Consider the following 26,858-nt stretch of genomic DNA (forward strand, 5'->3'; position numbering starts at 1 on the left):
GGCAGCGGCTGGCCTGGGCCTACGACCACCCGTCTTCTCCCCAGGGCAGCCCTGTAGAACTGATAACGGAAGCACGTCTGTTTCTGCTGCAGTTAATACCTCAGTGCCCACAAGAGAGCTTCTCAGACATGATGGAGGTAACCAGAGCACCCTCCCCTGTGGTGGGGTTACAGCTGCACAGCCATGGCTGCCCGGCCTCTCCCTGTGCTGAGTGTGGCAGGGTCTCCCCGCTGTCCCAGCAGCTGTGGCTGAGTGGCAGTCTTCCCTCTCACAGTTGCTGGCTGGCCATGCAGACTGCGACCCCGAGGTGGCCAGTGCCGTGCTGAACAGGTGCCACGCTGGGACCGATGCAGACCTGTACCGAGAGCCCTGTCTCCTCTGACGGGACCTGTCTCAGCATACCCACCTGCTATCAAAGGAGCTCATGCTGCACTAAAAGTGGATTACAGATCTTCTTAATTGCTTTAATTGGGAAAAGGAATCAATTATTCATAATCTGTCTGGCCCCAAGTCGCTCAGTGTTGTAGGGAAGGAAACAGCTGGTCCCAAAGCAGAAAGGCGACTTGGAGTACATGCCACACTCACCTGCACCATGGAGTGGGTGCAGCCCGAGCAAGCAGCAGGGAAACCCCACATCCCACCTGAGTTCACACTGCTCGACCTGCCTGCTGTCCCATTTGCAGTCCTCAGGTGGGCTCTGGCTTCACTGCCTGGCCCTCCGTGGTCCCAGAAGGGCTCCGGGCTCCAGGAGGTGGCTCCACCTCCAAGGGCAGGGCCTTGTCTTGGGTCTGTGTCAGAGGGTGGACCATGGACATGTGCACATTGAGGTTGTGCGCCTTCTCGAACCGTCGGCCGCATTGATCGCAAGCGAAATCCAGCTCAGTCTCTGCCTTGTGCTTGGTCATATGGTACTTGAGGGATGCCCGCTGCCTGCACTGGAAGCCACAGACTTCACACCTGTGGGGCAGAGGTGGTGAGGGGCAACCTGGTGTCCCGGCCCCAGAAGAAGCCCTGCCCACACTTACTGCAGTGGTTTGGCTCCTGAGTGGCGCATCTGATGGACAAGAAGGTGCTTCCGCTGCTTGAAGGTCTGCCCACACTCGTCACAGATATAGTTGCGCACCTCTGGGGACAGAGCGGGAGTGAGCCCTACAGCCACACCAACCCTGGGCATCAGGAAGCAGTCTGTGACCTGGGCCCAAGCAAGGAGCCTCTATACCCAGGTTTATTATAGATAAGACGGGGTAAAGTATTCCATTAATAAAGACTTCTGCATTGCCTAAAAATATTGTCACATGGCTGGTCTCTATCAGTGGTGTCAATTTAAAGGTAAAACCAAGACAGAAACCAAATCACAAGGTTTAGATATTACTGATCCTCAGAGCAACTTCCTGGCTGCTCTGGGGTGGGGAGCCTGCTGGTGGGAGGGTGACATCTCCACCATGTCAGGAAGCAGCCCCTTGCCCTCAACAGAACCAAAAGCCATATCCTTGGTGCCAGCACCCACGACACCTGAGGCGGCTTTCCACGTCACCTCTTTAGAAAGCTGGCTGTGACCATGAGTGACTGGCCTGATCTGACCTAGAGAAATCCCTACATGAGGACACTGCAGCAGTGCTGGGAGCAAAACCTTGGAAATACCTGAAGTGTCCGTTACAGGAAAATGTCCATGGGTGGTTTCACTGTGAAACCCCCAGGTATGTGATGCAGTAATAGAATCAGTCCTGATGGGGAAAGACTACAGTAGTAAGCCCTATACAAAGCTCAGCCTTCCAGCTGAGCTGGAAGGATGGGCAGAGCACAAGTGTGCAAGGACGGAGCATGTTGGGCCTGGGGCACAGGGTGGGACTGTGAGTACAGATACAGGCCCCAGGCAAAGGTGTGCACAGGAGAGCTGGAAGAGCAAACCCTCCAGGGTGGACAGCAGGACAACCGAGAGGCACTGACAGACCTGGTTGTGCTTATTTTTCATCATTTCTACAACACACCAGTTTTGGGTTTTTTTGGTACCAGGGACAGAACTCAGGTCCTTCTGCTTGCGAGGCAGGCAGCAGAACCACTGAGCTAAATCCCTGGCCCAGCATACCAGTTTTTATAGTATGAAAGATATTTTGTTTCTTTGGTTTTTTTGAGGCAAAGTCTCAATGTGTAGTTTAGGGTGACCTTGAACTCACAGGAATCCTGCCTCAGCCTCCTCAGTGCTGGGATTACAGGTGTGTGCCACCAAACTCAGCTATTTTTAAACTCAGAAGGGCACCAGGAATTTTATCAATCTGAAACTTCAGATCTCACAGAAAAGACTGCTCCTGGGAGGATGTCTGCCCACCCTCCCCATGGCAGCTGGGTTCTACCTGTGCAATGCGTCTCCCTTCCCCATGACCTAGGAGCACCCCAGCTTATCTGCCGAGACACAGCCTCAGGCCTCCTGACAGTGTCCAGCCCATCCAACCCTGCTCCTGGGGCAGGGTGTATGGGTGGTGGAACGGGTGTTCCCCAAGGCTGGACATGCCAGGGTTCACCGCCACCCACTCGGGCTAGGCCTTGGGGTTTCCCTGGGGCAGGCACCTGTGTGGATAAGTTTCACGTGGCGTTGCAGGTAGCGGTCAATCATGAACACCTTGTTGCAGCCAGGGTGGGGACAGGGCCTTTCCCGAACCTCCTCGTGATGCTCCTTGATGTGCTTCTGCAGGGGACAGGCAGGAGATGCTGCTGTGTCTGGACCAGGTCCCATCCGCCTAGGGCCTGGTGGGCATTTGTCCGAGAAGGGCAGGCCCCACTCCTCGCCAGGCCCTGGCGACCTAACCCAGGACCTCGTGTGTGACAGGCCAGTGCTCTACTACTACACTTCAGCCTCCACCGGCTCCTTAAAGCTTCATCTGGAAACTGCGGGCTCACAGGGAGCATCTCTGGAACGGAGGGCTGACTCCCCGAGACAGCTGTGGCCATGGCTGAGTCTCCATCAGCCTAGGATCCTGTGAGTTCTGGGGCAGCGCCAGTGCCCGGCCCCTGCCCGCACTCATACCAACGGGCTGCGAATGCCTGCTGCTCACCTTCATGCCGTCAGCCCCACGGTACACAGCCGTGCAGCCCTGGTAAGGACACTTATAGATGGTGGGCAGCTCCTCCCTGCAAGACAGCACACGTGGAGGCGCCACCCCAGTGCAAGGCCACCCCGCCCAGCGGCCCCTCACCTCTCGCAGCGGAGCTTTTTTTTCCATCCAGGCTTAGGCCCAGGTTTTTTCCGCATTTTTGGTTCTTCAGTCTTCTTGGCTTCTTTGCTTTCACTTTTCTTCCCAGAGACCCTGAAACAGTAATGAGGCACCCAGATTCAATGATGTTTCTCATCTCCACAGTTATTCTCATCTCTGTGTGTCCCACTTCAAGCACTGAGGATTTCTCAAGCTCCAGGTGAACTGTGTGGTCCTCAGCTGCCCCTGCAGCAGCCACCATGGGAGAGAGGGGCAGCCTGGAACACAGGAGGGCACAGCACTGAGTGTGGGGCGCACAGGCACCCTCAGTGGCTGCCCAGGACTGAAGCTGGATCCCTGCTCTCAGCACCAAGTGCTGTCTGGAGATCTCGTGGAAAAGGCAGTGAGGAAGCTTTGGAGTCAGTCTTTGCCCAGACTACCTCCCACCAGAAGTGAGCACAGCACTGCCTCCCCGCACCCAGGGCAGAGCTGAGGAAGGGGACTGCCATCAACGGGGAGGGGGACAGCATGTGGACAGTGCCACCCTACACTTCAGCAGCTGTGCTGCAGACAGACCTGTGTGGCTGGGCCAGAGTGTGCAGTGTGGGCCCTGTCCTAAAATGGGGCGTTGTGCAGGCAGCATCTGCAAACCTGGAGTCTGCCAGGCACAAGGAGATCAATATACTTGTTTCTCCTTTTGGACACCGACACATAAGGACTCTGTTGGCACCAGAAGGGAACTTCCTCGACAAGATAGGCTGCATGGAAACCCACAGCAGACATCACACTCAGTGCTGAAGGACTGAAAGCATTAAGTTCAGGAACAGGCAAGGATGCCACCTTCACCACTGTTTTTCAACATATTACTGGATGTTCTTGTTGACAATTCAGCAAGAATAAGAAAAACGGATTATATGATTGTGTATGAAAAAAACCACAGATAAAAATAACAGGGCTGGGAACATGGCCCAGTGGTAGAGCATTTGCCTAGCATGCACAAGGCCCTGGGTTCAATGCACTACAAAAATTAAAAGCTCAATGCTGTTGCCATAGTTGTAAACTTAGTATTAGCTTTGCTAGCCACCAGACCAGCAAGGCTTGACTGCGGCTGCAGGCATCCTCCCATTAAAGAACAAATTAGTGAGCAACAGAGGGCTGCGGGCTAGTTTAGCAGTACACACAAAAGGATCCAGCAAAATTGGAGGATACAAAAATCAACACATAAACCAGGCGTGGTGGTGCATGCCTGTAATCCTGGCACTTGGGAGGCTGAGGCAGGAGGATCGCTGAGAGTTCCAGGGCAGCTTGAATTACAAAGTGAGACTTAAAAAAACAAAAACAAAAAACACCACATAAAACCTGTTTATTTCTATACATTAATGATGAATGGTTCAAAAAAGAAATTAAGAAAGCAATTCATTGCAATACCATCAACAAGAATAAAATATTTAAAAAAAAAAAAAAGAATATACTTCCCCCAAGCCCTGTATAGTCACTCGTCCTGATCAGAAACCCAAAAGGAGGGCTAGGCCACAGTGAAGCAGTGGAGTGCTTGCCAAGCACACAGAGACCCTGGGTTCAGAACCTAGTCCTGCAAAAATAAACATTTAAAACAGTTTTTTAAAGCCAGGTGTGGCAGCACATGCCTGTAATTCCAGCTACTCAGGAGGTTGAGGTATGAGAACAGTGAATTTGAGGCCAGCCTGGGTAACCTAGGGTGACCATGTTTCCAAAAGGGGGATGCCCAAGACCATGTGTGATAGTGCTGCCTGTAATTCCAGAACTCTGGTGGCTGGAGAAAAACTGCAAGTGTGGGGCAAGCCTGGGCTAAATACAAGGTCAAGGCCAAAATGAACTACATAGCAAGACCCTGTCTCGGGCGGGAAGGTGGGGGGGGCGCCCTGGGGACAGTTCAGTGGTAAAGTGCTCCTGTCTGAGTCCCCAGCACCACCAAAATGCACATGCCTATAATGCCAGCATTTGGGAGGCTGAAGCAAGAAGACTGCAAGTTCAAGGTCAGCCTGAGAGATACATGAAGACCAAAGCCTAAATTGGAGAACCCAAACTGTTTCTCAAACTTACTCCAAAGGTATGCTAGTCAAAACTGTGTGGCTGGTATTAGGTACAGACAAAGTCACACAGACCAATCCGATGAAAATAAAACCAAAAACACTCATACAGTCTACTGAATCTCAGCAAGGGCTCCAAGACCACACAGCGGCGAGCAAAACCTCTTAGGATGGATCTGGGCAGATGACATTCACTCGCAAAAGACCTGAGCTGGGCCACCACCTAACAGATACACAAAAATTAAGTGAATGGAACCTGACCTAAACCTAAAAGCTAAATCTCTAAAATTCTTGTAAGAAAACAAGGGACAAATCTTCATGACACTGGATTTGGCAGTAATTCCTTAAATATGGCATCGAACTTAAAGGAAACAAAAGAAAAAAAATAATAAGCACACTGAAATTTATCAGAGTTGGTGTGTTGTTATGGCTATCTCTAGATGTCTCCCAAAGCCCCATGGGGTCATAAGTGCAGCTTTTCCCAGGTGGCTGAATCTGGAGTATGTGATGCTGGGATTAAAGGTGTTATTACTAAATCAGCCTACTAATTGGTATGGCACCACCTTAATCCCAGAAGCCTAGATAAGAGTATAAAAGGAGCAGAAAGAAGCTAAGGTCCCCTGCTTGATTGCTTTGCTGCCTTCTGCCCACCATGAACTGTTTCTTCTCTGTGATGCCTGTCTGCCATGCCACTCTGCCTTGGAGCCAGCCAATTATGAACTGAAACCTCTACAAACTGAGCTAAATAAACCTTTCCTCCCTTAATTTATGGGTGTTGGGTATTTTGTCTCAGCAACAAAAAAAGTAACTAAGACACGCATCAACACTACCAAAATAATGAAAAGAATCTATAGGAGAAAATACTGTAAACCATGTATCTGGTAAGGGTTTGCTACCTGGAAAACAGAAAAATGACTCCAGCTGGGCACAGTGTGTGCCTATAGGCCAGCTACTCAAGAGGATTGAGAGGTCCACAGCAGCTGGGGCAACTTCATGAAACCTGACTCACAACAGCACAGCAGGGCATGGTGGTCCACGCCTGTAATGTGAGGCAAGCGCATCACAGCTGGAGGCCGGCCTGGGAAACATAGAGGCCCTGTTTCCAAAAAAGGGTCATAGATTACGTAGTAATTTTATGTTTCACTTTCTGGAAAACCAGTTCTGTTTCCCATGGGGATGCACCATTCTGCTTTGCCACCAACAGCGCAAAAGGGTTTGACATCTCTACCAACACTGCCTGGTGATGACTGGCCATGGCCATCTGATACCTACTTTGAAGAGTTAGCAAGCTTCATTTTGTTGTTTGGTGGTATTGGAGATCGAATCGAAGGGCGCCCTGTCTCTCAGCTACATCCCCAGCGCCTTTTATTTTGAAACAAGTTTCCCAGGCTAGCCTGGAACGTGCCCTCTTCCTGCCTCTGCCTCTGCCTCCTGAGTTGCTCCCAGCTGGGAGTCCAGGCTCAGCTCACAATTCCATGTTGAAGTACACACGCCAAGTGTAAAAATGGGACTTGTGCATGTACACCACCCACTGTACTATCAAGTTCACAAGAGCCAAAGACAGATGCAATCCCAAACCACAAAAGAATGGGTCAACCAGGGCCGGGGATTTAGCTCAATGGTTCCAGTCCCTGCCTCACAAGTGCAAGGTCCTGAGTTGGATCCCCAGTACCAAAAAAAAAAAAAAAAAGAATGGATCAACCAAACATGGTACACATATCCATGCAATGGAGCAGTAGTCAGCCAGAAAAAGAATGAAATTCTGATACATGCTACAATACTGATGAACTCTAATGCACTGTGCCAAGAAGCCAGCTGTGAAAGGGCAAATGCTGTGGGATTCCACTTATATCCATTCCGCCTACAACGGATACCTAGATCAGTGGCTGCCAGGGCCTGAGGAGTAGGAGAAACTGTGGATTAATGGGTACAGAGTCACTGGGGTAATGAAATGTCTACAGTGATAACAGTAACGCTGTGAACGTTTATACATTTAAAGATGGTTAAAGTAGTTTAAAACAAATATTTTAAGGAACTGTCTTCCTCCTCAAAGTATACTAAGAACAATCTTTTGGGTGACATGCAGGCTGCTCTTCCTCTCCCTGTCTGGTAAGTGCCCACTGTCCCCTTCTGGCCTGTCCTCTTCTCAGGGACTGGCCAACTCCTCCATACCAGACCATGTACTTCTTGAACAAGAGGCTCCAGGGAGCCTGAAGTCCCTGTGCTGTTTAACAGTGGCACTCACCACTCCCTGCCTGGCTGTCCTGCTCCCTCAAGGTGCAGGCCCAGGTGTTCACCTCTGGCTGGCACCACGGTGGTCAGACCAGCACATCACAGAGGCTCCCTGTCTGCCGAGACTCTGTCTGGAGCTGGAGAAAGAGAACTGAGAAGAACACAGGGCGGGGTGTTACTCAGGGCCTTGTCCTTCCAAGTTCCCAGCTGGGACTTGCTATAGTACCGAGGGACCAAGGGGCCTCCAGGTCAGTGCATGTCACAGTAAACAGAGGCCTGTATCCACAACTCCTGGTCCTACTCCTGCAGGGTGCCGTTGCCACTAAAATAACCCTCTCACGAGAAGCCTCTTAAAGCTCATGGGTCCCAGTCCAAAGCATGCATCTGTAATGACTACTTAGGTGGCTGAGGCAGGAGGATTACAAGTTCCAGCCCGGCCTAAGAAACTTAGTAAGACCTTGTGTCAAAATAGATTTTAAAAGAGGAAAGGGGCTGGAGATTTAGGTCAGTGGTTCCGCTGCCTGCCTCGAAAGTGCAAGGTCCCGAGTTCGATCCCTGGTACCAAAACAAAAAATAAAAGAGGATGAATATATAGCTCAGCGCTTACTGGGTTCAATAAAGAAAAAAAAAAGCAAGCACATGTCTGTCTGTGCTTCTGAGGCCCCACAGGGACCCGTGAGCAGTGCAGCAGAGTACACCATCCTCCTCCGCACCAGGGGCTCAGCAGATCACCCTCTAGCCTGTCCCTGGAAAGGGGGCCCAACTGCCCTTCCTATCCCAGCTTTGGATGCCAGCACTGCCATCTCAGCCGCTTCTGACTGCTGGGAGCACACGGGAGAGACACAGACTCAGCCTGCACTGGTCACCTACTCACAGCAGCCCCGACCCACACCCAGCCCTGTCCTGGGAACAGGCCTCAGCTGGGAGTACCTGATGGGCCTGCTTGACCCCCTGCTAGCTTCCTGTCCACTCCAAGGCCAGCTAGAGCGCTTCTGGCTTGATCCTGGGTTCATCTCTCCCTGTGCCTCCTCCTCCTCCTCTCTCTCTCTCTCTCCACGAACGAGTAGAGGAAGCCAGGCTCACTTCTCAATCTCAACTGCAGGATTTTTGTGGTAGACAGTGTAGTACCCAGAGCCACTCGCTCTCTGAATTTCTCTGGATCATGAAATGCTCAGGGGCATGTGATGACCCAAGTCATCAACTAGCTGTCATGTACCGTGGGCCCTCCTGGCACAAAGCTGAGAGAGGAGGAGCACAAGTGAAAACTAACCCTCTTTGCAGGACCCTGTATCTGACTGGTAAGAGCGGTAATCTCTGAAAAGAAGGTCAAGGCAAAGTCACATAAGTAATGAGGAAGGCGCCCATAGCCAGCTGCCCTTAGACCTTGGTGTGAGCTGGAGTCGAGAGTACACCCTGGGGAGAGCGGTCAGGGCGGGCGACACGAGGAGCCGGGAGCGGCGCTGGCGGGGCCGTTGGCCTGGGAGAAGGCCAGTCTTGTCAGCACAGCCGCATGGCAGCTCACAGCGGCCAGGTGCAAGCTCCGAGCGCCAGGAGGGCCGTGCGGCAGCCGAGGCCACTCCGCCCGCCACAGGCTCCATGTGGCTCTGCCACCTGGCCTTCCGGCTCTCAGAAGCTTGCTCACTCACTAGGCTCGGGTGGTCATGCCAAGGCAGCAACAGCAAGTGAACTGTGCCAGCAGGCCTGGGCACACAGAGTTCCACCGCCGCAGGACCACCCTGAGGCTTTCCTCTGATGCCCCACCAGAGCCCACGTGGCTGTGACAGGCAGAGCAGCATCCTTACTTCTTTTCTGGGTAAGGCTCAAAGGACTCGTCCGAAGACTGTGCATTTTGCTTCTTGCCATTTTCATCTTCACTCAGGAAGTCTCTAGGAAAGATGAGAGAACTTTTAGCAGAGGTGGTTGCCCTGAAATGGGCAACATACCCAACCAGAACCGAATCTCCAATCCTACTTCCTAACAAAAGTGCAAACCAGTCACTGAAACTAAACGAGCGGATAACCTCCCCGTCTAGGCACATTCTCCTAGAGCCAGGATCCACACCCAAGAGAGCTTTCTCTGGGGCCAGGTGGGAGTGAAGACAGAGGAAGTGGGCTTCCAGGCAGGTGGGACTTTGACGTCATCGCCTCAAGAGGAACCAAGCATCTATAAGGCTGACGGGGCCAGCCATTTCAATGTTCAAGTGAAGAAAAAAATCTGTGCCTTATTGAGGCCATACTCTTACATGAAATAAATAGGACATATGCGTTAAATACTGAATAGTTTCTCTAGTGTGAGAAACTGAAAGTGTAAATAAGGATTAAAATGATTAAAACAGGTAATTGATAATTTAAACTAGGAAGAAAAGGTCCAAAGGGGTAGGGGAAGTGGGAGGGGAAGGGGAAAGGAAAAATTATGAGAAAAGGAAAAAATAGAAATAAAGTCTTTGTAAATAGGGAAGGGTGGAGGGGGTGAAGGAGGCACAGGGAAAGGGGCAAAAAATAAGAACCAAGATACATGATGTACAGGTACAAGCACCCAATGATAAATGTAAACGTATTGTATACCTAAAATGTACCAATAAAAGAACTTAAGCAAAAAAAAAAAAAAATCTTTGACCTTTCACCCTAAAACAGGAATTGCTATTTGGTCCCTGCTGGGCAGCAAGCAGAGCTAGCTGGTAGGCCCACAGTGGCCCCAACAGGCCACCACCTGCCCGGACAGAGGAAGACTCCAGGCTGCTGGCAGCCACCCCTGGTCCCCCAAGCTAGTAAGGGTGCATCTGCATCCTGCCAAGGCCACAGGGCAGACAGAAGGTGGCAAATGCCAGCCCTGATGGCTCTTGTTCCAGAGCCAACACACACTGATGCTGCCCTTCCCTTCTGAGTGAGGTCTGCTTCAAGTCCCAACATCACCACCACCAAGGGCCAGAAACGATTGTCCTCATCCTAAAGATATCTGCAATTAACACAAACACAAGGCCTTCAAAGAGGAGTCTAGAAGGTGGCCACGGAGGACCCAACCCTGGGGCTCGGGCTGGGATGGGCCGAGCTGTGCACTCCCCTGCTGCGGCACCAGAGGGGCACCTTCGGGACCCAGGAAGCCCCAGTCAGGACCAAGGAGCTGCCTTTCCTCCCAACCTCAGAGGCCAGTATGGTGACCTGGGCACAGCTAGCAGTCCTGAGGATGGCTGAGTCTGGTTTTTGAAGAGAAACATTAGGCTATTTAAACCCACTCTTCTCTCACCCCTCAGAAAGGTCACTGAACTCGTCTTTTACCCGATCATCCGAAGTTGAAGATGGAACCTGCTTCTCACCCAATTGCCCTGGGAAACAAAGAACAGACTCCTGTTACCAAAAAGAGCACACAAGTGCCTTGCCACCAAGGCAGGCCCAGTCTGACAACACAGCCTGCCTTACAGGAGGGCCTGGGGTCAGTCCTTGGCCTCAAAATCTACCCCGTCTTGGCCCAACCCCCACAAAAGCTCCTGCATGGCATCCAACCCACTGTGCCACCAACGTGTCCAGAGGCACAAGTGGCACTGCACAGGAGGAACCCTGAGACGGTCATCCAATGATGACTCAGGTCATCGTTCTGGAGGAGCTGATGTGAACATGAATATTTTGAGAAATTTTTAAGGTGATCGTTACAAAAATATCTCATGCACACAACTGACAAAGTTAAGTAAGTAATCATCATGACTGCATCCTCTGAGGTCCTTCCTGGAGCTGGGGAATCTCATCTGTGCACCTCTGTTTAGCTAAAGCCCTGGGGAGCTATACTTGTGCAGGTCCCACTGTGAACCTGCACACAGGGGCCAGCTGAGCACCTGTAGGGACAAGGACAGATGCACACGGAAGGTCAATGGAGGCAGGAGGCCAGGCCTGGGCCTTCTAACATGACATCCATGAGCAGCTGCACCCACCCCACAATATGCAGGTGGGGTCCAGCCCTGTCTCCCCTCCTCAGCCAGTCAAAGCAGCTTCTACCCTGGCCCACACCAGGGTCATCAGGCAGCTGGCTGATGCCCAGGGCAGGACCTGCAGCTGGCCCAAAGCAGCAACCTCATTCTCGTCCCCCACATCCAACAGACAAGGGCCCCATTCTTCTTTCTCCTCAGTCCCTTCTATCCACAGAACACCCTTAGAGGTTCATGTCTTTCCACAAACTGAAGCAAGGTCCTGCTTGTTTCGGAGAAGGCCTGCTGGTGGCCCCATCCTGCCCTCAAGTGTTCTGAGCATCTGCAAGCTGAGGGAGCACTGAGCCCCCATGATCATCACACTGCAGCTGATCCCCTGGACAGTGGAGACAAGTCTTTGTCTGTTGAAGACCGCGCCCTACTATGGGATCCTAGTCTACCACAGGCCAAAGGTGCCTCCTACCTGGGGCCTCATTTTGAGGGAGGCTTGGCCGAGGTGGGGGGCCTGGCCTGGGCCCCACAGAGCTGCCATCTGAAGATGGGGCTGCATCCACATTGGGCAGCATCTTGGTCTCAGCCCCAGCCGTGGTTCCTCTGCCTTGGGACAGCTGGGGTGCAGCCCCAGCAGGGTCAGACCCCAGGTTCTGGATGAGCCGTGGTGCCATCTCCTTGTCCCATGGCCATTTGACTGCCAATGCATTGTCCAGTAAGAGGGCTCTGCAGCTGGAATCGGTGTCCATGGTGTAGTCGTGGCCCTGATCGCAGGCCCACACCGCCTGGATGATGCCGCAGTACTCGGAGGACAGTGTTCTCTGAAGGCTGGGCAGGGCCCCACAGCTGGCCGCATGTCCGTGCACCCACCCCACTAAGCCATGCAGGCACCGGGGAGTCGAGGTGATCAGATCCACTGAGGAGAGTCACCAGGGAAGTCAGTCCCAGGGCTGGCTGACCCACCGCCCTCCCAGAGCTCCCATACCAGTACCAGACTCACCCAGACACACTCCCTCCTCCGCCACTGTGGGGGGCTGAGCACCGACCCTGCAAACGATCAGTACAGCTGTGAGGAGGAGTCCAAGGCCTGCAGAGCTCCTTGTTTATGGGCCTCTAGAGATCTCAAGCCTCCCTAGCTGTCTCTGCTGGGAACCCTCTACCAAGAGCCCTGTCTCCTTCCCTAAGGCTGCCTCTGGGCCTCAGGACCCAAAGTAAACCTTGCCACCCTCAGCACCTCCATGCTCATCTCCCAGCAGTCCCACAGATGCTGACACTGGCTTCTGTGGAGTAGCAAGAGCCTGTCCACCCACCCTGAGGCTCCCTACCATAGGACACCCTGGCCTTAGAGCAACATCCAGCACATAGGGTGCTGAGTGTCCCCTGAATGATCCAACAAGGGCCTACTTTGTACAAGACTTCCGCTGGCCTGTCGGGCACACGTTGACCCTCTGCAAGAAGGACCTGAGCAGGCTGTGGCACTGGTAGAACTGGGCATGGCAGCTCTTGCAGACAAACTGGGACAAGGATGAGTCCTGGTGCACAGCCACACCCAGCAAGTGCTGGAAGTCCCTGATGAAGACACGGTCTCCTGGGGAAGGTTTCTCTGGGCTGTCCCCAGACGCCCTGTCAGAGATGCTTCGGAGACTCCGTGAGGAAAACTTCCCATGGCAGAGACGACAGTGCCCCATGGCAAGAGCCCGGCCTGTTCCTGGGCAAAGTAAATGTCAACAGTCAGTAAGTGAGGCTGGTTACTGAGCACAGGACACTCAGACAAGTTCTGAGGCAATTTGTGCCTGCATCGAGGCCTGTGCTCCCCAGCCAGCCTCATCTGGAGAAGCGCCCTCCCGTGCCTTCCTGGTGCCCTCAAAGTCAGGGTTTGGGGGCTGGGTTCAGCACAACATTCAGGCTTTGGAGGGCCAGTGGACCAAGAAACCTTCCAAAGAAATATTAAGTGTCTCCACGACGGTGGCCTCCATTTCTGCTCATCCTGGTGAGGCCAGAAATGAAGCGCTCCGCCGTCCTGCTGTGCTGCCCACCCTTGGTGTCCCGTCTGACCACTGCGCCGATGCCACCTCCTCTCCTGCCTCCAGAAGAACTAAACATTTGCGCGCAGGAGAAAGTTCGTAAACGGCAAAAGCGTTACACAAACGCGAAGTGCACTGCGCTGGTCTGCTTACACACAGCGTGCGCAGCTCTCCACACTCCTTTCGGACTTGTTTTAACCCACAAGAAACAGGTCCAGGGAGACCGGACAGCGATCGCAAGGGCACACTCACAGAGGACGGAGCCCAGACCTGTCTGGCTTCCACTCGGGACACAAGAGGACCGGCGTCTGGCCAAGGCTGCGCCCAAAAGCCAGAGGGACTCGGTCCAGCTCGGAGCGGACCAGCCGCGCGGACCGGGGCGCCGAGGACGCGGGCTCGCAGGGTGCCGGCCGGACCCACCTGCCTCGTCCGCGCCGTCCTCGACCGGGTCCCCGCAGGCCCGCGCCGAGCTCCAGCCGAGCCGCGCCGCCGTCAAGGTCTCCGCGCCTTCGCCACGGGCGAGACGACCCCGCGCGCGACCGCCGCCCGCGCCCCCGCGCTGCCGGGCCGGCCCCGGAGACAGGAAGCGGCCGAGCCGGTCCCGCTTCATGGCGTCGGCCAACCCAAGAGGCGGCGCAGGGCTGCTCGGTACGGCTCGGCCCCGCCCGGCTGTGTTCGACTCAGCCCGCTCGGCCCCGCTCGACTGTGTTCGACTCAGCCCGCTCGGCTCCGTTCGGCCCCACTCGGCCCCGTTCGGCCCAGTTCGGCCCCACTCGGCCCCGCTCGTCCGACGCTTGTTCCGTTCCTCTCGGCCCCTTCGCATCTCCCCGCTAGGTTACGCTCCGTTCCGCTCGGTCCCTCTCAGCTGTGTCCGCTCAGTTCCGCTCGGCCCCGCTCGGCCCCCGTCGACTGCGCGCCCACATGGACTAGACCCCGCGGTTCGGCACCGCTCCGCGCGCCGCGAAGGGACAGCGAGGCGGGGAACGCACCTTTTCCAGGCCGAGGTTGACAGGGCCCGCGGCCCGTCCCGTGAGGCCGGGATTCAGATCACTTGGAACTCGCCACAAGGCAGCGAGGGAGAAGCTCCCTGGTCCTCTCCGCCCATACTGGGCCAAGGCTGAGAGACTGGGAGGCCGACGCCAACCCACTTCGAGGGAGGCTCCCCTAGCCAGTCTCCCAGCCCAGACGCGGAGAGGGCCCGCCCCCAGCCACCGGCAAGACCCGAGCCCCGCCTCCCACGACCTGCAGCTTCTACCTCCCAGACCCAGGTCTCCACGGGCGTGCGTCCGCCGGAAGTACACCCACCGGAAGTGCGTCCGTGTCCCTATGTCAGCGGCTCGGGTGATCCCCGCTCCCGCGCACATTGCGTTCCGCTCCGCCCCGCCCCTCTGTCACCATGGCAGCTGCAGCCGGGGACGGCGCGGCGAAGCCGCTGCAGAGCGCTATGAAGCTGGCCAACCGGGCCATAGAGCTGGACACCGGCAACCGGCCGCGGGTGAGCGTGGCGGGGCGTGGGAGGGCTGGAAGGGCCCCGTGGGTGACGCTGGACTCTGGACTAGGAGCCACTCCTGGCCTCACTTCCTCGTCTGGTCACTGAGTCAGAGCGTGGGAGCCGAGGTTGTTGTCTGTGGAGGGGCTCGAGGCGGCTCCGAGGCAGCCTCGAGACGCGTGACAGGCAGGACGGTGTGCGCGCGCGCGGGGGTCCCGGGCAGACTTCTGCCCAATGGGGAAGCATCCCAAAAGGCCGACTGTCGCTCCTAAGGTCGCTTGTGAGGAAACGCAGGCGGGAGGGTGCAACAGCCGCGGGGAGGGCGAGCGGCAGCCCAGGGCAGGTAGAAACGCCGGTGGAGCTACTGCCCGCGGAGGAAGAGTCTGCTGCTCTAGGAAAAGCATCCAGTCCTCCTAGTTGGTTTTTTAGGGCAGCAGGTGCCCCCACAAGTCAGAAATCCTGCCTGAAACTCATACTGAGCTTTTCGCCGAGGTGCAGACTTGACAACTGGGCTAAAAGAAAGTGAACATACCTGCTGTAGTTCCGATGTCCTAGCTCTGCTAGAGCCTCGACAGAGCTGTCACACCATAGGAATGCAGCGTTCAGGGTTACAGGCTCCTATGTGCACAGCGAATCCTTAACTTGGGGATTTGGCAGAGGGATTTCTCTTAACCTAAACCAGAAAATGAGCCTGATATTTGCAACCTCATTCTCTCCCTGTCCTCTCAGGAAGTACTTTTCTTTCTTTCTTTTTTTTCTTTGCTGTACCGGGGATCAAACTCAGGACCTTGTGCTTAGGAGACAGGCACGTTGCCACTGAGCTAAATCCCCGGCCAGAAAGTACTTTTCTTACGTCATGGAATGAATGGTCCTTGAATTGCACAGGAAGGAAACTTGTTGCACAGAGTGAAAAAGGACAGTCAGTGAAGGCTGTTTCCCCTTGGCCCACTAAATGAATCTGAGAAAGGCAATGAGAAGAGAAATTGAAACCCATATGGTCTCTGGCTCTCCCTGCCCTGTGCGGAAGTTGTAGGAGGAAGTGCTCTGACATCTCTTCCTTCAAGTCTGGACACTGTGGCTACTGTCTCTGCCCCTACTACCTACCCCCCTGTATGTTACTGAAAAATGATCAGACACCACTGCTCCTGCTCCCACAGGAGCACTGGGCAGGTTTGATGCAACCATTCACCTCTGCTGGCCTGAGCTCCAGCATTTTTCTTCCCCGGACACAGGAGGCATACACAGAATACCTGAGGAGCGTTCACTACATCTCCCAGGTGCTACTGGAGGAAGTGGAATCAACTAAAGGTGCGACAACTTTGCCACTGCCCTCCCCCAGTGGGTCCCAAGCCTGGGGGTCTCCTGTGTCCTTCCAACCTGGTCACTAGCAGAAGGTGCCCATGAGCATGAGATACCACAGTTTGACATTAAGGGACTAGAGTGGGCCAAGATACTAGCCCAGGGAAGGGAGGAATGAACTGCAGAAAGGTAGGGGCAGTTCTAGCACATGGATGTGGGCGAGACTGTATACCTTGGGTGGGTGAAAGGACGTTTGTGTAAGCTCTGAGCTTTGTGAGAGAGGCTTGGGTTGCTGTGCAGGGTGGACAGTGGGGCCTGCACCAGTGCCAGGTGGGAGGAGTCAAAGGTTTAGGGTGAACCAGCCTTGCTTGGGGCTGATGGGAGCCAAAGACCAGAGGGTGTGTTCAGATAATGGGCAGGAGCCACCATGTGAGGAGAGAAGTGGACAGTCACCGTGGACATATTAAGTCTGAGGGACAAGTGGCTCACTGGACATAGGAGCACAGTCAGGAAAAGCTAGTGATTACCCAGCTCCCCAGGGCCCAAGTGTACTCAGAATTCTGGCTCTCAAGATCAAAGCATTGAGAGGAGGGCATGGCAGGAGGAACCCCAAGGGAAGGAGACATCCCAGAGGATAGACACGCCCAAGTGGCCCACCATGTCTGGCAAGGGAGGAAAGCATAAGGACAGTTTCAGGGAGCTGGGTGTAGAATGAGGAGAAAATGGAGTCTATAAGGGGTTTCTTCTGAGGGGGAGCAGGATAGTGACCTAGGAGCTGGGGTTAGTGGGGTATAAAGATTAGCAGTGGTCCCATGGAGTAAAGGGGCAGTGCAGAAGAGGAGGGGTGCTCGCTGCCATGCCCGCAGGAAGACACAAGGGCTGTGGGCACTTGCACGGGCAGGAGGTGAGTCAGGTGAGTCCTGGGGCTCATCCTGGGATCTCACAGTGGCCTGTGAGGAGTGAAGGTCGCCACCCAGGTGCAGCATTTGGACACCCAGGCCCAATGAGCAGTGAGGGGTCAATCTGAACTGGGTTAGCCAAGCACATGCTTGTGTGTGGTTGAGAGCCCAAGGTGGATGATCAGAGATGAGTGCGGTGAGCTTCTCCACATCTTCGCCTTCATCTCAGCAAGGACCTGACTCAGGGTGAGGCTGACCGTAACTGGTCTTCTTGTCTCTGCCCCAGAAGCCTGGGAAATAGTGGCCCCTGACACTTCAAAGATGCTGAAGCTGGCGGAGCAGTGTCTGGAGCGGGCCCGGTCAACAGCTGCCAAGCTCGGTAAGTGCCCAAAGGAGGGGGCTGTCCTGGGTACCCCCAGTCTTTGTCTGCTTGGTGGGACAGCCCCCACCTGGCTGAGCCTGGCTGTGGATATGGCTTGCAGGGAAGACACGCCAGAAGCCAGCGGTACCCATGGCTGCTACGGCGCCACCTATTGGCCGACACCGCAGAGTGTGCTCCGATGAAGGAGGGAAGCTCTCTCCTTTCGTGCCGCCTGAGATCTTCCAGAAGCTTCAGGCAGTCGAGTCCCAAAACTCTAAGAAGTAAGATGGCAAGATGGGAGGTGTGCAGAGCCTTTACTTGGGTTTAGAGAAGGGTGTAGCTCAGGGATAGAGCTTGCCTAGCATGCTCAAGGTGCCAAATTCGGTTTTCAGTACCTGCAGAATGAAAATACCCGTTTGCCTGGCAGAAGCAGATACAAATCCTTTTAGGAAGAAAGAACCTTCATCTTTCATAAAATTAGTGATGCGCAGAGTTGCCACGCACAAAAGGAAATGAGAAACCATGAGAGAATGATAGCAGAAACTGAACTGCAAAGCCTGTGGTGGAACTTTCAGGCCTTGACAGTGTTCTCTGTATTTAGAGAAAAAACAAGCAAGTTTGAAATCAATTGCAGGGAGTAAGAAACTGTAAAATCAGGCCACTAAATAAAGAACCACTCAGAGATGAAAGAAGCAAAAAAGTAGGGGCCGGGGATTTAGCTCAGTGGTTCCACCGCCTGCCTCGCAAGCACAAGGTCCCGAGTTCAATCCCCGGTACCAAAAAACAAATCAAAAACAAAACAAAAGAAGCAAAAAAGTATAACACTGAAGTGATTTTTTAAAAGCTAGTTGGAAACAAAAGATATTTTCCAGTGGAAATACACACATATGCACCAAAATGAGTGGACAAGTTTACAGCAGCAGCGTAGATCCAGCTGAAGAGAAAATGAGTATGATATGGAAAAGTTTTATATAACTTAATAGATTGAATATTAAGGTAGTTGTGGAAACAAAATAAGTAATGTGTTCTTTTAAGATTTGCTTTTCCTGTAACTCCTTGTTTAAGGTGAGGATTATCTGACTAAGCAGTAACTTCATTAACCTAACAAAGTTACCATGCCAGGGTGGATTTACAATGTATATGGCCTATCTTGTGTCTGTGACTTGTAAATAGGAACTGGAATTGTATTTATACATCAAAGACCACTAGGGATGAGATACTGGCTAAGAAGGATATGAAAAGGGAAATGCTGAACAAAGGGGTGCAGATACTGACCAGACCGGTTTCTGGCATTCCCATCCACTCACAAGAAGAAATTTTATTATTTTATCCAAATTCTGTGTCTCTGTGTATTTCTTTCCGAGATTTCCATAACAAGTAAGTTGGGATTACAGTCAGGTTTTATGCAGCAGGTATCACAGAAACAGAAAGCACAAGAGATGAAAGTTCTAACATACATTTTTTGGAGTTCTACAAAAATAAAATGAGAGAGACACATTATTTGAAAACGTAATGGCAGACAATTTTCTGGAAGTAATGAGGTACTGACTCAGGTAGAAAGCCAGCGGGCCCTCTGGGGTGACTTAGGGCCAGCCCCTCCTGCCCGCTGCCAGGGGTGCCCAGGTACCTTGTGCCTGTGTCTGCAGCATCGGGGCAGAGCCGGGCCCCCTGGAGGGGGTGGTCATTTCAGGACCCCATACCCCATAGAGCAGGCAGAGTTCTCCATTTTGTGGTTGCAAACCAGTTTCCCTGTTTGGCTTGTCCCATGCCTTTGATGAGGTTCATGTTGATTTTTCTAAAGTCCAGAGGTCTAGCTTCTCTTGAGAAATCAGAAGTCCTGGCATTGCTGAGGCCAGTGTTTGTGGCAGATTAGAAGGGCAGGTAGTGCCCCAGACCCCTCTGCATTTCCTTCCTGCTCTGTCACCACCACCTCTTCCTCCCCGGTCTCAGAGCAAGGTCAGGAGGGGCGTGAAGGAGAGGCTGGGGTCACCGCACACTCCCGGGCTTCTTGGTCTGGGAGGCAGCTTGTCACCATTTCCAGGGAACTGACACCACTGGAGGAGGCCTCCCTGCAGAACCAGAAACTGAAGGCCACCTACGAGGCCCGGATGGCCCGTCTGGACCCCAGCCAGGCCACACAGAAGACGTCGCTGGTGAGTGGAGCCCGGGAGGGCCCAGGTTGTCCAGGAAAGGCCCAAGTGGTGGCGAGGAGCTGCCCCACTCCTGCCTTCCCTCCTAGACCCTGTCTCTGCAGCGGCAGATGATGGAGAACCTGGTGATCGCCAGAGCCCGCGAGGAGACGGCATCCTTTCTGACCATCCCTGGTGGCCTGACGGGAAGAGGCCAAGGGTCGGGGGGAGAAGGCTGTGGGGAGCAGGGTGGGCGTGGGCTCCCTGGGCCCGCTGCTGCCACTTGTCCTCCACCCAGCATGGTGACTGCTCCCCTCCTCAGGTCCTCTAAGATGTGTCTTCTGATGCCCTGCCTGGGAACAGCCTGGCCCTTATCCCCTGTTCCTCTGGCCTTGCCATTCACCGGATGGCTCCTTCGGAGTCAGTAGCAGCCGTATCAGCCATTGGGATCCCTGGGGATGTGGAGGGTGCTGGGGTGTGAGCAGATGCCGGTTGGGGAAGGGGTGGGGCAGCCCAGGTCAACCAGGCTGGCTCCTTGACTCTGCCACCCCAGCTGCAGCGGAAGATGGAGGAACGCCGGCTGCGGCTCCAGGAGGCCGCCAACAGGTGCAGTTCCTTCCTACCTTGAGCCAAGTAGGGAGGCCTGGTGGGGCTCCTGTGCCCACAGGTCCAGCCCTGGGGTCCCAGCCTGTCCTTCTTCGCCAGGAAGTTCTGTAGTCAGGTCGCCTTGACCCCCGAGGAGCGAGAACAGAGGGCCCTCTATGCAGCCATCCTTGAGTACGAGCAAGACCATGTGAGTGCTGCTGGGCCGAGCAGGCAGGCATGGGAGCCAGGGTCCCATGGGCCTCTTGGCACTGGGTCCTCCTACACCCTGGGGAGGGTGAGGGCATCCCATCGTGGGGACCCACTGTGCTTCCTCCAAGGCCCCCTGTCCTGCAGGATTGGCCGAAGCACTGGAGGGCCAAACTCAAGAGGAGCCCAGGGGACCTATCTCTGGTGACCAGCCTGGTCTCACACCTGCTCAGGTACCCCCAAGGAAACTAGTTGGGAGGGCTGGGGAGGTAGCCGTTGGGCTGACAGGCCAGGGGTGAGGGGCTCCCACAGTGGAACTCCAGCTGCGCTTCAGCCACCCTTTGCACACGAGAGCTTTTCACTGACTTCCTCAGCCTCCCAGACAGGTCCAGTCATACCTTGTCTGGGATATTCACCAAGAAACAGTGTGGAGGTCTCTTTGGTGGACTCTTTCGTAACATAAGGGCATGAGCCTCAGACGGGTCAGGTTCCTCAGCCCTTAGGCCAGAGGCCAGCAAGTACACTGCAGCTCTGTGCAGCTCGGATGGTGACCACTGTGGCTAGAGGGACGGGGTGGGGAAGGGTGCGTGTCCTCCTCATGGCTAGGTGCGACTCCTCTCCTTGCAGCCTTCCTGACCACCCGATCTCGCAGCTGCTGAAGAAACTGCAGTGTGCAGTGTACAAGGCACTGTATCCCGTTGTGAGCCATGGCGCTATTGGTGCTATGTCTGCCCCAGGATGCTGCTCCCTGCCCTCGGATGCTGACAGGCTGCTGGCTCCTGGGAGCCGGCGCCTCCGCTCCTCCCAGAGCCTGTACTGCATGTTGTCACCCCCAGAGCCCAATGTGGCCCCACAGCCCCAGGATGGACCCCTTGACACCCCCCTACTTCTCCCCGGGACCCTGGAGAGAGGGACAGATGGCAGCCCAGCCAGGCCCCCCTCACCCTTGGTAGATACTTTGTCCTACCTGCCGGACAAGGACAGCTCCTTCGAGGACCTGGAGCAGTTCCTGGCTACATCAGAGAGGTGGAGCTGGGGCTCCGGGCCACAGGTGACACAGAGGGAGCCCTTGCTGGAGTGTCTGAAGAGCACAGTGAAGGACATTCACAATGCCATCGGTGAGCTGTGGGCGCTGCTCTGCCCATGGCCAGGCACTCTGCTGGCAGCCCGGGCCCTCCCTCTGTCTCCAGCCATCCCCTAGCTGGGCCATATGGGGCCAGGGAAGCATGTCCTGCCCATGCCTTGCTTGTTGGTCCCAGCAAATTCCACTCTGGTGGTTGACAAGGGCCTGTGGTCAAGGCCATGGTCAGCAGGTGGTCATGGCTGTGCCACTGGGTAGGGCTCATGATTCCTCAGCAAGAGACTCCGGCACCGTTCACCCTGCTGTCTTTGGCCCACTCCCTAGCCTTCCCACCTTGGGGGTCAGGTTGCAGGTGGCTTGTGAGGGCCTTCTAGGGATGCCAGCTTTGGGCCCAACAGCCGGGAGCCACAGTCTTGGGTTCTCACTGTGCTGATACGGCAGCCCCCACCCCGCTTCCTGTGATTTGAGTCCCTTGGGCTCCTGCAGACCTGGCGCAGGTCTTTCCAGGAAGGAGCTGTCCTCCTTCCTCAGACTCCTTGGAAGAGTGGGGAGCTGGGCTCTGGCCCCAAGCGGCACAGACAGAATGGGCGGAGGCTGTCTTTGGGCTTAGCCAGGAGGGCCCTGAGGAAGTCCCCACTCTGCTCCTGGCAGACAGGCTGCTCTCGCTGACCCTCCTGGCCTTTGAGAGCCTGAACACAGCTGCCTGCAAAGACCGTTGCCTGGCCTGCCTCGAGGAGCCCTTCTTCTCCCCACTGTGGCCTCTGCTGCTGGCCCTGTACAGGTACAGCCCGTGCCTGGCTGCTGAGCCTGTGCCTGGCCCTGCCTGTGGCCATCTCAGGCCCATCTGGATACTGTGCATCACCTGCTCTCTTCCTGTTCACTGAGGCGGTCCCCTGGGGTTCTGGTTTGTGGATGGCCCGTACCCACCCTCCACAACTGGGGTCCTCACTGCCAGTTTACCCAGGCTGAGCCCCAGGTCCCAGCCAAAGCCCAGCCTCGGTCTCCAGGGTGGGGTCCTGGAGTGGCCGAGCCTGACCTCTCTGTCCTAGGAGCGTGCACCATGCTCGGGAGGCCGCCCTGAGCAGGAGCATGGAGCTCTACCGGAACGCACCCCCCACAGCCCTGGGTATCCCCACCAAGCTCCTCCCCCAGGAACCGGAGGCCAAGGGGGGTGCCAGCTACCCCTACTGCAGCGCGGCCCAGGAGCTGGGGCTGCTGGTCCTGGAGAGCTGCCCGCAGAAGAAGCTGGGCTGCATCGGTACGGGAGGTTGTGGGGGCTGCAGGGGTATGGCCAGACACAACAGATGCCTTCTCCTCTGGGTCACAGCCCCACTGGGGGTACCCCTAATATGGTGCTGGCTCTCCCAGGGGGTGGGACAGTCCTGGAAGAGAATGCCCCACACTGCCACTTCTTTGCCACAGTGAGGACCCTGCGGGTCATCTGTGTCTGTGCTGAAGACTACTGCCGTGCCCAGGAGCCCACGCCTGAGGCCAGACCCCAAACCCCTGCAGCTGCCATGTGAGTCTTCAGTGCGGCCCCCGGCACCCTGGGGCTGAGGCTGTCCTGCTCACAGAGGTCAGGGTAGGGGAGGACAGCCCTCCCCTGTGCCTGGCCCAGGAGCCCCGGCCAGCTTCTCCAGGTGTGTCCAGAGCTGGTCCTGCCGGGAAGGTGGAGGACGTGGGCTCAGAGAAGGCAGGCTCCCACCCGAGACCACATCCCAGCCCTCTGGGTAGGCTAAGGCTTCTTGAGGATTGGGACCCCTGGCTGATCTGGTCAAACTAAGGCAGCAACTCCCAGAAGCCCCCAGTTGGACCACCGTTTGCACACCTCCAGGGAGACCAGGTTGGGGGTGCTCCTGCACTGACTCCCAGCTGGGGGTGTCTGCCACATCCTAGAGAAGGAGAGCTGTCCCCACCTGAGTTTTGCAATGCTTCATCCTACCCTGAACCCCCCTGACCTCAGCTGTGGACCAGGGCTGGCCATGGAGATACCTGTCATTGCAAGTGGAGGGATCTGACACCCGCCCTGCCCTGGCCCCTTGTCAGTGGGTGGGGGCCGGCCTCAAGCCCTGGCCTTGAACCTCACTGCCCCTTGGACTCTTGCTCTCCTGGGCTGAGTGCCTTGTGGCCTTCTGGGGCCCTCAGTGCACATGGACCCTCCTGAGGCGAGTCTGGGGGTCTGGTTTTGAACTGAGTGACCCCAGTCTCGGGGCAACCCCTGGGGAGAAGGGGCACCAAGAAGCCGGAGAGGTCCCAGGACCAGAGGAGCAGGAGAGCACCACACTTGCAGACTTGGCCCTGCTACATGCATGGGCTCTCCTGCTGGTGTACTGCACCACCAGTGGGTGGGACAGTGCTGGGACAGCAGCCAGCCAGCCCAGGCTGGCCCCAGGGGCCATGGGTTTGGGGAGTCTGTTGCTGCTCTGGCCCCAGAGCCCACCGGCCATGGTGCCCCTGCCCGGCAGTGGTGCGGATGACTTGCTGCCCATCTTGTCCTTTGTGGTACTGAGGAGCGGCCTTCCCCAGCTGGTATCAGAATGCGCAGCCCTGGAGGAATTCACCCATGAGGGGTAGGAACCCCCAGTCGGGGGGGAGGGGCGGGGATCCCCACAGGAGGATCTGAGCATGGGCGGCTATGTCCAGCAGGTACCTCACCCCTGATCTAAGCCAGTGGTCGGCGGATGACGGGCTGCATGTGGGACACTGACCCCACCATGTCCCCAGGACCCTAGACAGGAGCCGAGGGGCTGTCCCCCAAGGCCAGTCATGTTCCAGGGCCACTCCTCAGCCCTCCCACCTAAGGATGAGGACAGGTGGTGGGGAGCAGCCTCTCTACAACCCTAGCTGTGGCTCCCTCAGCCCAAGTCCTAGCCTGTGGGAGCACAGCGCGGGGAGTTCTATCCCCTTCATGTGACACCTGCTACCCCCTTGCCTCTGTTAGATACCTGATTGGAGAGGAAGGTTACTGCCTGACGTCACTGCAGAGTGCCTTGAACTACGTGGAGCTGCTGCCACAGGGGGCCCTGGGCAAGTAGAGGCTGGACCATAGGGACAGCTCATTGCCCGCTGAAGATGACCCCTTGGCCTCCATGGTGCTCTGCACTCGGTTGCCGGGCACCAAGGGCAGCCAGCTGTAGTGGACCCTTGGCCCTGGCCTCTTTCCTGGTCCACAGCTGCCCCCACGGCTCAGGGTGGCCTCTTTCTGCAGCAGGATGGGCACGTCAGCTCCCTGTACCCTGCTGTCCCATGCTGGCCTCTGAGGCCCTGGGAAGGAAGCCTGGAGTTGCCCACCCACAGGGGCATTGCACAGAGGGACCAGAGTTGAGAGTGAGAGCCAGCCTCCCCTGCCTGAGCCTGGGCACAGATCCTGCTGTTTATTCACTGGGCAGTGGCTGCCCTGCTCGCTGCACCCCTCCCTGCCAGGACCCCCACCCTGGCTCACAGTGGCAGTGGTCAGTGAACCTTCTGGGCCCCAGCCAACTCCCACCCTGTCCTGCCCAGCCCAGGTTGGCGTGAGTTCATGTGGCCGCCAACTGGGCCCAAAATAAAGAGGTCACTGCAGTTTGCTTTCGTGTGGCTCCTCCGTCCACACCCAATGGCCCGGGCGCAGGCACACAGCTACCCAGACCCTCTGCCTTGGAGCAGGGTCACAGGGCTGCTCTGGCCAGGCTGGCATGGACTTTGCTGTCTAGGACAGCCCAACTTCACCCAGAGCGCCACCTGGGGGCCTCTCGGATCATCACGCCACGTGGACACAGGAACAATGTGCCACGACTGTGCTTCCCACAGGGACACTGATGCCCGTGATGATAGCTTGTCCCACACACATGCAGGGATGCCCCACAACAGCTGTGTGTTCCAGCCCTGGACGTGCATTCAAGTGGCCTGTGGCATCTGAGCCTCTCCCATGGCCCTACTTCTGCCTGTGCACACTAGGGCCTTGAGGTGGCCGTGCATCCCATGTGGGAGGACACAGTCCAGTGCCCTGCGGTGGCAGCACTTCTGCATGTGGGGAGGCACACAGTGCAGGGATAGCAGAGAGAGGCCAGGCAGAGAGGCCTTCAGAGCAGGGAGGCAAGAAAGGAAAGGCCCTGGAAGCTCAGGCCACTACACGGAGGCAGGTGGCCAGGCACTAAGGACTCAAGAGGTAGCAGTGGGGTGGTGGTCGGAATCTGTGGAGAAAGGGCCTTAGAGGTGGCAGTGGCTGGTCTAAGGGACAGTGCACTGTACCTTCTGTGGGTGACAGCTGCTCCCCCTATAGGAAACAGCAGGATGCCTCCCCAGGCACTACCAGAGCTGGGGGAGCCCAGCAGGAAGCATGGGACCCCAAGGGCAGGTGCTGGATGGCTGGGGCAGGGCAGCCAGAGTCCTAGAGCAGCTTCTGGCAGGAACTTCCCGGGGGTTGGAGGGGACAGGCCAGGTGCCCATCAACATCTCACCCAGCGTTCCAGGGGGAGGCTGGCACCCACCGCCTGCTGCGTGCTCTGTCACACTTTTCCCAGCTTGTCATTCACTGCCCATTGGCTCCTCTGCTCTGCTGGGCCCAAGAGGCTCATACCTGTCCCTAGTGCATGTACCTGGGGGCAAGCAGTCCCCAGGCCTGGACACTCATCCCAGCATGCCACCAAGCCTCCTGGGGCAGTGACATCCCTGTGCACTGCTCCACAGAATAGGGGGGATGAGCTGCATATCTCGTGAGCCCTGACACCGTCACCCTTGCGCAGAGTGAGGCTGCTGTCTTCAGGCGCTGTCTTGTGCATGACTCAGCCCTCAGCCTTCCTCAGCTGTAGCAACCCACAGAACAGAAATGAGGAACAGACTGTTCCCATTGGAAATCCTGCAAGTCAACAACAAAATGCAGGAGTCCCAATTACGAAAATTGCAATGGCAAAGAAAAAACACTGCAATGGCTACAGACAGGCTGTGGATCTAGAGGAGAAAACAAAGCATTAACCAGGGCCATGTATGTGGCTCACACCTGTGATCCCAGTGTACTGGGAGGCCAGGACAGGAAGATCCCAAGTCCAGACCTGGCTGGGCAAGTTAGAGACTTAGCGAGACCCTGTCTCAAAATTTTAAAAAAGGCTAGGAATGTACTCAAAGGTCCTGGGTTCAACCCTCAGTGCTGCAAAAGAGAAAAAGAAAAACGAGTATGAGAGGTTCAAAATCACAACAATTGAGCTTGTGGCACACCTGTAATCCCCAGTACTTGGGAGGCTGAGGGAGGAGAATTGCCAAAAGTTTGAGGCCAGCCTGTGCTATGTCATGAGTTCAAGGCCAGCCTGCAATACAAAGAAAGACCCTGTCTCAAATTCACAATAATCAAGAAATGCAAGTTAAAACAGTAACAAGATACAACTTCATATTCATGGACTGGGGAAATTTTGG

General features: G+C 55.7%; 3 protein-coding genes across 24 annotated transcripts in view; 2 read left to right on the top strand and 1 right to left on the bottom strand.

Annotated features, from left to right (window-relative positions):
• Positions 1-448, top strand: part of Fanca (FA complementation group A) — a 49,772-nt gene extending 49,324 nt beyond the window's left edge. For 2 of the 4 annotated variants that reach the window (XM_087206826.1, XM_013071429.3), the window contains exons 44-45: positions 45-137; positions 275-448. In XM_087206826.1, coding sequence (XP_087062952.1) covers positions 45-137; positions 275-382 — 201 coding nt within the window. In that variant the 3' untranslated portion in view covers positions 383-448. Of the gene's footprint in view, positions 1-44 lie in introns of all 4 variants that reach the window. The other 2 variants (XM_087206921.1, XM_087206956.1) reach the window with 1 other exon arrangement.
• Positions 440-14,598, bottom strand: Znf276 (zinc finger protein 276). Of its 4 annotated transcripts, none has more exons than XM_004842627.4 (11): positions 14,410-14,598; positions 12,801-13,104; positions 12,397-12,443; positions 11,869-12,312; positions 10,733-10,811; positions 9,292-9,375; positions 3,192-3,302; positions 3,051-3,126; positions 2,566-2,683; positions 1,026-1,125; positions 440-957 (listed from the first exon to the last, which is right to left on the bottom strand). In XM_004842627.4, exons 2-11 carry the CDS (start codon positions 13,082-13,084, stop codon positions 687-689), a joined length of 1,614 nt encoding a protein of 537 aa, XP_004842684.1. In that variant the 5' UTR covers positions 13,085-13,104; positions 14,410-14,598; the 3' UTR covers positions 440-686. The 4 variants fall into 4 exon arrangements, with proteins under 4 accessions (XP_004842684.1, XP_021112200.1, XP_004842683.1 ...); XM_021256541.2 differs by lacking the exon at positions 14,410-14,598 and adding an exon at positions 13,841-14,243 and having other exon boundaries at positions 10,765-10,811; positions 11,869-12,128; XM_004842626.4 differs by lacking the exon at positions 14,410-14,598 and adding an exon at positions 13,841-14,243.
• Positions 14,599-14,638: 40 nt separating this feature from the next.
• Vps9d1 (VPS9 domain containing 1) lies at positions 14,639-25,031 on the top strand. Of its 16 annotated transcripts, none has more exons than XM_087207527.1 (16): positions 14,695-14,915; positions 16,142-16,217; positions 17,394-17,486; positions 17,590-17,749; positions 19,419-19,621; positions 19,708-19,770; positions 20,151-20,203; positions 20,303-20,390; positions 20,537-20,622; positions 21,017-21,507; positions 22,122-22,251; positions 22,520-22,728; positions 22,893-22,989; positions 23,936-24,040; positions 24,412-24,497; positions 24,679-25,031. In XM_087207527.1, exons 4-16 carry the CDS (start codon positions 17,668-17,670, stop codon positions 24,984-24,986), a joined length of 2,001 nt encoding a protein of 666 aa, XP_087063653.1. In that variant the 5' UTR covers positions 14,695-14,915; positions 16,142-16,217; positions 17,394-17,486; positions 17,590-17,667; the 3' UTR covers positions 24,987-25,031. The 16 variants fall into 16 exon arrangements, with proteins under 16 accessions (XP_004842682.1, XP_087063751.1, XP_087063653.1 ...); XM_087207409.1 differs by having other exon boundaries at positions 19,510-19,621; XM_087207447.1 differs by having other exon boundaries at positions 17,397-17,486; positions 19,510-19,621.
• The last annotated feature ends 1,827 nt before the right edge of the window (positions 25,032-26,858 follow it).

The sequence above is a fragment of the Heterocephalus glaber genome, unplaced genomic scaffold (genome assembly GCF_053883595.1).
Source record: "Heterocephalus glaber isolate CG9 unplaced genomic scaffold, H.glaber_assembly_v1.0 deba00000071, whole genome shotgun sequence".
In the NCBI taxonomy this organism is placed as follows: Eukaryota; Metazoa; Chordata; class Mammalia; order Rodentia; family Bathyergidae; genus Heterocephalus; species Heterocephalus glaber.